At 42.2% G+C, this 9,833-nt stretch overlaps 1 protein-coding gene across 1 annotated transcript; it reads right to left on the bottom strand.

Moving 5' to 3' along the window:
- Positions 1 to 841: 841 nt before the first annotated feature.
- On the bottom strand, positions 842 to 9,623 carry LOC126336106 (uncharacterized). The gene is made up of 3 exons (XM_049999585.1): positions 9,493 to 9,623; positions 8,550 to 8,793; positions 842 to 964 (listed from the first exon to the last, which is right to left on the bottom strand). The coding sequence occupies exons 1-3, from the start codon at positions 9,621 to 9,623 to the stop codon at positions 842 to 844; spliced, it is 498 nt and encodes a 165-aa protein (XP_049855542.1).
- Positions 9,624 to 9,833: the final 210 nt, after the last annotated feature.

Here is a 9,833-nt window from a genome sequence, read left to right as displayed (position 1 = left end):
CAAGCACCATCTTTCATTTTTTAAATTTCCTGCCAATGTGACAGCTTTCGAAAAGGGCGTGGTTTGTGATCTCATTGTGATGATATAATAAGTAAGGGGCCATGATTTGCGACGTCATGGGTATAGCGCTGATCCCTTACTCCACGTCACAAACGTAAACAAAGTGTGCCAGAATCCAAGTAGCTATACTGCTTTATTGCAGTGTGTCCAAAACCTTTGTATTATAAGCTAATGATAGCAGCTTGTTATATATACTTGAGAAACACCCAGTGCAAGGAACGCTTTTTCATTATTTACGTGTATTTCGCTTTTAGTAGGTGTTAAATTAGTACACCCAATTATTTTTGCAGGACGAAAGGAGGAATTTATCTGTATAAGCTACTATAGCTTCTGGTGAGAAATACAGCAACTATTTTCGCTGCATCCAACATATTGTCAAAAGTGTTCCATAGTAATTGGAAACTGGGGTAAGAAAGGCTTCCTGGAGCAATGTAAGGAGAAGAGAGTACCTGTTGCTCATTTCAATAAATAATTGTTTCTTCTCCTTTCAAATGACGCAATACCAAAAGGCCCCTCCGTCAGTATGCTGCATATGGTTTGTGCTAAATAGTAATTGTTCCAGAAGTGTGTACCCGTCTTCAAGTGAAATTTTCTGTTGTAACACGCTATCAAATTATAATACTTTTTATTTCAAATGCACATACAGGTACTTACTGAACGGTCTTGAAACTTTCAGTGATTTATTTCAGTGGTTGTGTCTTTGGTACAGAAAATGTGTGTGCAACTGTGACACATAGGCAACATTATACAGAAAAAAATAAAGAAAATCTGTTAGATGCAACTACGTTATTCGTGCTGCCATTAGCTTCGTGATGGGCGTACTGCTCCTTTTAATGTCCGGATCGTCGTATTCAGCGTACGGTACTTCAGCCAGCACTTCGAAACCAATTCGTTCAGCCAGTACCTGTGAACAAAGACCCAAATACAATGGTATCCAGATCCCAGCCACCCGAAATCGCAGTTAGTGGTGCATGCCATAAGCAAGAAATAAGGTTTCGACAATAATGTATGTCGAGGATGGTGGAGAGCTTAAACAAAGCCATATAAGATAAAGAATCTCCATTCGGAAGAGTCCTGCTCAACAGGTTTAAGCCGAACTAGCGGTAAAGTAAGAAAACAGAAAGTAGGACTTTATTTCGTCCCAGATCTTTGGTCACGAAACCCATAATCACTTCCATAGCTATTCCCTCTGCCCTTCTGTATCTTGTCTAACAGATGCACGTCGATGATCTTTGAATCTTATTGGCGATGAGAATGAGATACTCTTGCCAAAGATGGAGAAGAGCCTTCTGTCTTTAGTATCTGAGCTTGGCCATATCAGCTGCCCTCAATAAATAGAAATCTCTGTGTGTATAAAGCATAAAGTCTATTATGCAAACAGTTATTTGATATTCCTTTATAAAATTATTAATCCATTGTGATTATTGTAATTTGCACATTTTTTATATATCAGTATCACAATCTGATGAGTCATGGATACACTGAGGACCATACTCTCCTCTCTATTCGTATTATATAATTTCGAAGGTTTTGGTTTTACATTTGATGATAGAAAGCGGCAGAATATAACTAATTATGTGTTAACATCGCAAGCAATTACTCGCTAGTTCAGAAGAAACAAATAACGGTCCGTAGTTCTTATTGTGTATGCAAATAAAAGCCGAATTCAATACCATTAATTAATGTTATTGAAGACTGCTGCAGTTATGAACAGTTGATAATTTTTTCCATTTTTGTTGATTGATTTTCTTTGTTTGATTCACGATTTTCGGAATTTAACATTTAAACGTCCCACAACAGAAAAGTACGTTCTGCATCACCTCGTTCAAGACGAGACTCAAATAGTGTGTTAAACTATTTGCACCTATGGGTCCAAAATGCATTGTGTGATTTAATAAAACATGGAATTTTTGTGACTGAAGGCGTTGTTATTCACACTTCCTGTGATTTAATATGTTTTACTGTGTCCGAACTTGTCCCATTGATAATTTCCTACTACTTCTCGGACACAGCGAACGAACTGCAAATCACCTATGCTGACTTATTCCGGTGACAGCGCTTGTCCCGCAAGGTTTTGAGTATAAAGTGAAGCCTCTGACCATGAAATGAAAACTATGAAGTGGCTCAATGTCCAAGTGACAGACCATCAATCCAGAGGTCTGCAGTCCAAACTGCTCTTTGTCCTGGGATTATTTCAGTTCTTACCGCTTCTTCCGCCTCTGGCAACGATTTCTTGATGTGGAAAATTCCACACTGCACCCTTATCTAAAACCCACATTGAACTTAAGATCCTTCTATATGTGAAGATAGCCCAAAACGTTTCTTTTTTGTAGACAAACGTCTTCTGATTGATTGGATGCGATCTGCGACGAATTCATTTAAGGCAATCGAGGCAATCACTTCATGTCTTCATCTCAGAGTAGCACCTGCATCATACATCTTCAGTTATTTGTCGGACATATTACAAGCTCTATCTTTCGCTATAGTTTCTACCCTCTAGTGCCATGGAGGTAATTCTGGGGTCTCTTAATATACCACCTATTGCATTTTTCCTTTTTCTTATCAGTGTTTCCTACACGTTCCTTTCGTCTCCGGTCCTGTGCGGATCCTCTTCATCCCTTATCAGAAACTCAGTCTTCAACTTCCTCCTATAGCATCACACCTCCAACCCTTTAGTCATCTTATCTTGTTTTATCACAATCCATAATTCGCTGCCAACATAGCTATGCTCCAAACGAACTTTCTAAAACTTCTCTTCAACATTACGACCGATTTCTTTTGGTCACAAATAACCTCTTTGCCTGTGTTAGCCTACTTTATACGTCCTCCTTACTTCGTCCAGCGTATGTTACTTTGCTTCCAGGGAAGCAGAATTCCTTAACTTCGTCTACATCCTGGTCACCGATTTTAATATTAAGTTTATCGCGGATCTCGTTTCTACTGTTCCTCATTACTTTATTTGATCCTCGTTTTACTGTCAGTCCTAGTTCTGTACTCATTTGACTGCTCTTTCTGTTCAACAGTTTCTGTAGTTATTCTTCACTTTTACTGAGGATATCAATGCCAGCATCGAATCATATTATTAATATTATTTCACCCCGGAATTTAATCCCATTACTGAGCCTATTTATTATTTCCGTCATTGTTTTTTGCTACAGAAACTGAACAAAGGGGGCGTAAGCCAGCATCCTTTACACACCTTTTAATCTATCCCTTATAGTTCACTACTATTTTTCTCAAAATATCTAATATCTTTGACTATTTTAATTTGTCGAACGCCTTTTCTATATAGACAAATATTACGAACAGGTCTTGAGTTTTCTTAAGTCTTGGTTCCAGTATCACACGCTTCGGCAGAGCAGTCTCTCTGGTGCCATGACCTTCCCCAAATCAAAACTAACAATTTTCTGTGAGATCCTCAACTTTCGTTCCGATCTTTCTTGTCAGCAACTCAGATTCCTGATACGTGATGTCGATTGTGTTATAGTTCTCACATTTATCTGCCTTTGCTGTCTTTGGGATCGTGTTAGTGATATTTTTCATAAATTCCGATAGTATCTCACGAATCCCATAGACTCTACACACCAACTTAAATAGTAGCGTGTTTGCTAGTTCTCTCAATGATTTTAGGAATTCCGAAGGAGTGTTATCTGTCCCTTCTGCCTTATTTGAACAGAAGTCTTCAAAAGCTGGTTTAGACTCTGATTCTAATACCGTATGCCCTGCGTCTTCCATATTCACATCATCAGACAAGCCCTTGCCACTCGTCTACATCTACATGTAGTCCTCTTTCCACCTATCCGTTCTGTCATCTGTGTTTAACAGCGGAATTTCCACTGTACTCTTAATGTTGACGTCTTTCCATTTAATTTCTCCGAAGGTTGTTTCGAATTCTCTCTATGCTGAAGCAGTTCTTCCGTTGGCAATTTCTTTTCCAGTTTCTGGAATTTGTTCTGCAACTATTTCGCTTCAGCTTCCTTGCACTTTCTATTTATTTCATTCCTACCTGACGTATATTCCTAAATTCTTGTCTTTCACTGAATATTTTTGTACTTAGTTCTTCAATCAATTGAAGTATTCATAACAAATACTACTCCCTTTATACCAATCTCTCCTGTTGTTGATATTGCCCTACATTCGTTTTGTGCTGCTGTTGATTTTACTCTGCGTTCACCTGACGACAACTTATATTCTTCCCATTTCAGTTCACTGATCCCCTCTATATCTACACCTGTATTTTGCTTTTCCATCTCCAGATTTTCTAGTTTCCCTATCACTTCCAAAATTATGATTTTCCACGATTGAAGACATAGAATGTTAGTTTTTATTGGTTCACCATCATCAGTTATGTGCTATCTTAGCAGGTCCTTTGCCTCTCCATTTTCTGCGATCCATTGCTTCCTTCTTAAGGCTGCGGTATGTTGTACCGTCCATCATGTCATCCAGTACCTGGAATCTCTTCCTTCCTCACTTCCTTTTCCCTTCTACGTAACCTTCTAAAACTGTTTTGATCAGTCCGTCATTCTTTCTTAATATATGCCGAATCAAATTTCTTTTTCTCCTGTTTATTACATCTAGTAACTCTCTCCCACTCTTCTCAATACCTCTTCATTTTTTACTCTGTCCATCCAACTTATTCTTTCCATCCTCCGCCAGTCCAGATCTCAAAAGCCTCCAGCCTTTGTCTGTCTTTCTTCCTCATAGTCCATGTTTCAGCGCCATATAGAAGAACACTCCACACAAGCCATTTTATGAGTCTCTTCCTGAGTTCTCTGTCCAGAACGCTGCAGAACATTCTCCTTTTCTTATAAAACGCGTCTTTTGCCATTGCTATCCTTGTTTTAATTTCTGTGGTGCACTTCCAGTCGGTGTCTATCCTGCTTCCAACATACTTAAAATTTTGCAACTGTTCTAGTATTTCTCCATTCAGCATAATTTATATTTCCTTATTTCCTCCTAGTGCCAATATTTTTGCTTTATTTGTGTTAATTTTCATTCCATATTTTTTGCCGTTAGTTTCAGTGGTGTCCACCAAATCCTGTAATTCTTTTACCCCTGTGGCTAGAAGGACCATGTCATCAGCAAACCTCAAAGACACTAATCTTCTTCCTCCAATTTCTACGCCTTTGTCATCTAATGAGCATTGGGCAATCATATTTTCCAAGTAGAGGTTGAAAAGAGTAGGTGATAGACAGTATCCTTGTCTTTTATTGGTTACTGAGTCTTTTTATGGTGGTCTCACCACTCACTGCAGTTTTAATAGGCAGTGGTTAACAGCTGCTACTCTTGTTATTGTTCTGATTATATCACTCAACTGCTCACACGAAATAATCCTTATTACGCATCTGGTTTCAGCGTACAATCGTCTACCATGGCAGATTGTATGTAAAGCTCTTGATGTAGTTCACAACATATTGTTCACTGATCTGTGTTGTTTAAATTATTACATGATCAAATTTTTTAGTATTTCGATTCAAAATAGGCTACAATTAAACTTGAAGTATTGAATCAAATATGTTGGATATTAGTATGACCTGATGATATTCACTTTCAGTCGCTAATTGATTTTGTAAAAAAGATTATTTCCTCAGAAGAAGTATGTGACAGAATAATGGCATAAAAAAAAGTTATATGATAGCTTGTGTGTTTGGTGAGGCATCATGATTGGGCAGCATTCGAAAGAGGACAGGAGGCTGCAAAGAAGTGGCCCATGTCAGCTACAATAAAATTTAGAAGTTTTCAATGCACCTGGATAGCTGAAGAAGATCCATTTCATTCATTATTTTCTGAGGTTCGTCCAGAAAGAAAATAAGCAGGTTATGCAGTGAAAGATGTTCTCTTAGACACTACCTGATCAAATGTGTCCGGACGCCTACCAGAGCACACTAACGTGTCCACTATTCGCTTTACCTGAACTCTTCAGAGTGTCTTGAATGTCTGTGAAGAAAAGGTAGCCCCTTGTTTCTCAAAAGCCAAAACCAGGAGGCTGACACAATCAGTCTCCAGACTGTCCATCTACAGCGCAGAGTAAGCAGTGCCGTAAAGTGTGTTCACAGCTTTCGTATTTTGCGTCTTCTTAATCACTTAAGGGGACCACTCTCTAATCACAAAACCCAGACAAACTGCCTCCTCTGTTCTTTACTGGTCGCACTCCACACGATGGCATGTACGTACTCCAGGTGTTCTCTCAAGCCGAACCACACCCTCGTCCTGCCACGGGCTATTACAGCACCTCAAGCGTCCTTACCATTGACTACAGATGCCTGTGGCTTATGAGGAGCTGTTCGACAGTGTACTCGATTCCTTTTCCTCCTTACGCACCCTCATTGTGCTAGCTGCATTGTTTGTAATTGGATCTCAATGGTCGCCCTTTGTCGTTGTAAGGAGCACGCACGGTCTCGGTTCAGCTGTGCTGCTTCCTCGGCTTTTTCACTTCAGAGTCGCATCACCAACAGTCGGCATGGTAGCTTTTTTCATTTTCTATTTTTTTTTAATTTTTAGGAAGCCCCTTAGGAAAATGGAACTACAAAAAAAAACCTAAGTGCCACCGCCACTTTTCATCCTATAACAAAAAAATCTGCTCCACTTCAGGCGTTGGCTCCTGTCTAAACCTACCCCAGAGAGCTGCCTACATACCAGGTGAAATATGGGAAATCAAGGTTAGGGCTATCCTTAAAAACAAAACAAAATCATCCTTTTTCTGAATTTTATTTTTACTTTTATTGTTTTTTTTTTGTTTAGTTTTGTTGAGTAATTGATCGGAGGCCTTCTGCGCCCCGCTGGTAATATGTTGATGTGTTCGAGTTCAGTTGTTCATTGGTTCAAGCAGGAAACCTTCTTTGTCTCTTTGCTTAACACATTCCAGCTGCGAGGCGGGTCGTGGAAAGCACTCCCAAGGAAGTTCGAGAAAAATTGTCTGTATTTTCGGTGACTGGCAACGACATAATGACGGTCATTGAGGTATGTCCAAAAATCGAGTAGAGAGTCTACACTTTGTCCAAATAGGTAGTGAATGGCATGTCCGCGGATTCAATTCACAACATTGGTCTTTTTACGAGGAAAATAGTCATGTTCCGGAAATAATAGTGAAAGGGGAGTAATCCGATCCGGAATGTCCCGCGTTAGAAAAGCCACAATACGACGAATCAAGTGCCAAACCTCCGCCGCCGGTCCGCAAACAAACCGATGTTCGTCATTGTCTGCCACTCCACACGTGGAACATAGAGGTGATTGGGCGAGGTGGATACGATGAAGGCGAAATTGATTGATTTTCTTACCATCGACAGTTAGGTACCAGACAGATTGAACATTCGTGTCAAGGTAACAGGCGAACACCGCGCGCCATACATGCCGCCCATCAACCTGGGGGAACTTTTGTTCAATCGGGTTAGGTGGACGACCTAATTGGAGGACATTGTATACTGCCTTTGTCTTGAGTAAAAGCTGTCTTGGTAAGGAGAGGCGTAGATAACTAAGTTCAAGAAAGAAGTAGCGTATATAATGGAACTGGGCTGGAACATCCGAGATCATCACTGGGGCTGACAGTGAGACCGGCGAATATGCCGACAGGAGGAGACCAGTGAGGCTCGTTGGGCAACGTGTCCATACCGTCATCTGGGAGCTGACAAATAGGGTGCGAGCTCTATCCGGCACGTGAAACAGACCTATCCCACCCCGTTCACGGGGAAGAGTAAGGGCTGCATAGTTAACTTTGAACAATAGCCCAGAGCTGACGAAAGATGCCATCGCTGCCAACATGCGACGTGCCACAGTAAGCGGGAAAGGTAGAACTTGTGCTACATGGGGAACTCGGGATGCGATATATATATAGCTTAAGAAGGGCTGAAACGTCCCTGAGGGCTTTGTTACTCAGGTGACGTTCAATGACTAGTCTACGTTACAAGCCACCAAGTCCCCCCGACTGGATCAGTCTGCAGCTGCTGCTACTCTTCGGTCTTTCATACTGTGATATTGCAATGCCTGTGTCGCTCAGAATTACAGTGAAATGTTCCTTGAGACACGCATGCATGTCCGAAGGAACAGGTACGCCAGTTGTTATGTAATACATGAAATGTATCCACATTTGTTGGTACGGACAACCATCAGCTGTATAATGGAATGACGGTAATTAAAATTAGTGCCAGACCATGTTTCGATCCCGGATTTTCCACCGTCGCCTTGCCATTAGGCTATCTGAGCACGGTTCACGGCCAGACCTAACAAACGTGGTTCACGACATATGGAAGTAGAGTTTTATACAGTAGGTCCACCTCTTGTGACACCTAACGGTCAGTTGTGCATTACAGAGGAGTGTCCTGATACTTTTGATCACGTAGTGTATGAAAACGGAAAATATTAAAAATCGTGTTCTAATGTGACAATTGACTCGCTCCACAAAAGTTTCACGCAGCATATTACGTACTGGTATGCGGTAGCTTTCCTCTCGGGCTGGCGTCAGTAGCCGACTGAGAACAGGGGACGGGAGTTACCTGCGACGCCGTGGCGGAGAACCAGGTGACGGTGAGCGGTATGCCGAGGGCCCTGCACAGGTCCCAGCGGGCCCTCAGCAGCTGCTCGCCCACGCCCTGCCCCCTGTACTCGGGGTCCACGGAGAGGCCCAGCGCGGTCAGGTAGCAGTCCACGCCGTAGCGCGTGAACACGTCCGTCCGGCTGCACCAGCGACTTGATGTAGTCGTACGCAGCGAATGCTCTGCGCGACGCCGTGCCCTCGTACTGAAAATATTTTATCACAGTGAGCATTACGTCTTACACGTGAAGTCAGTTACCGTACCGATTAAAACACCCAGTGAGTTGTGTTTGCACCCGTGCCCGTTGAGTCTAGTCGCCCTGCACCTGTGCTTGCCCCACACGCAAGTACAGGGATACGTACAGGTACATAAATCTTTGTCAGCATATGCACATGGTCGACCTCATTCACACCTATAGGGAATCATGCACACTACTTCAGTGGTCGAGCTGCAACTGCAGGTAAGATGCACCCATACGACTAGCCAGTGCACGGTTTCCTTCTCTTTTTTTTGTGTAGACTCAGCAACATTGAAAATAGCGCACCAAGAGGGGAACATCTGATAGAGATGAAATTTATTAAACATAATGAGACATATTAGAGATTCACTTGATCTTAAAATCAAAACGCATACAAATACAGCGAGTAAAAAAAAAATTGGTTCAAATGGCTCTGAGCACTATGGGACTTAACAGCTGTGGTCATCAGTGTCCTAGAACGTAAAACTACTTAAACCTAACTAACCTAAAGACATCAGACACATGCATGCCCGAGGCAGGATTCGAACCTGCGACCGTAGCAGTCACACGGTTCCGGACTGCGCGCCTAGAACCGCGAGACCACCGCGGCCGGCCAGCGAGTACAAGTAGACAAATACAGTGCAACTTGATAACGCGTTGCATCACCTGTTGCGTGCAGTACATGTCGAAACAGAGTCCAACATCGAGTTGATTATGCACCTGATGTCCTGAGGGAGAGCGGCCCACTGGTCTTGAAGAGACACCTCCACATCGTGTGCAGAGTGACACGGCGGCATCCCGCGTTTCAGCTGGTCTCACACATGCTCTGTACGGAACAAGCGTGGGGAGCAGGATGGAAATGGGAGAGTCGGAACATGGCGTAGGAATCCTTGAGTAACTCTAGATGTATGCAAACGGGCGTTATCTTGCTGGAGAAGTGCCACTGGTAGACCGTATAGGAAAGGTCCCTCATCAACATAACGATGCCCCGTTAAGGTTCCACGTAC

The sequence above is a fragment of the Schistocerca gregaria genome, chromosome 2 (assembly GCF_023897955.1).
Source record: "Schistocerca gregaria isolate iqSchGreg1 chromosome 2, iqSchGreg1.2, whole genome shotgun sequence".
Classification (NCBI taxonomy): Eukaryota; Metazoa; Arthropoda; class Insecta; order Orthoptera; family Acrididae; genus Schistocerca; species Schistocerca gregaria.
This window is presented reverse-complemented; position numbering and strand designations above follow the sequence as displayed.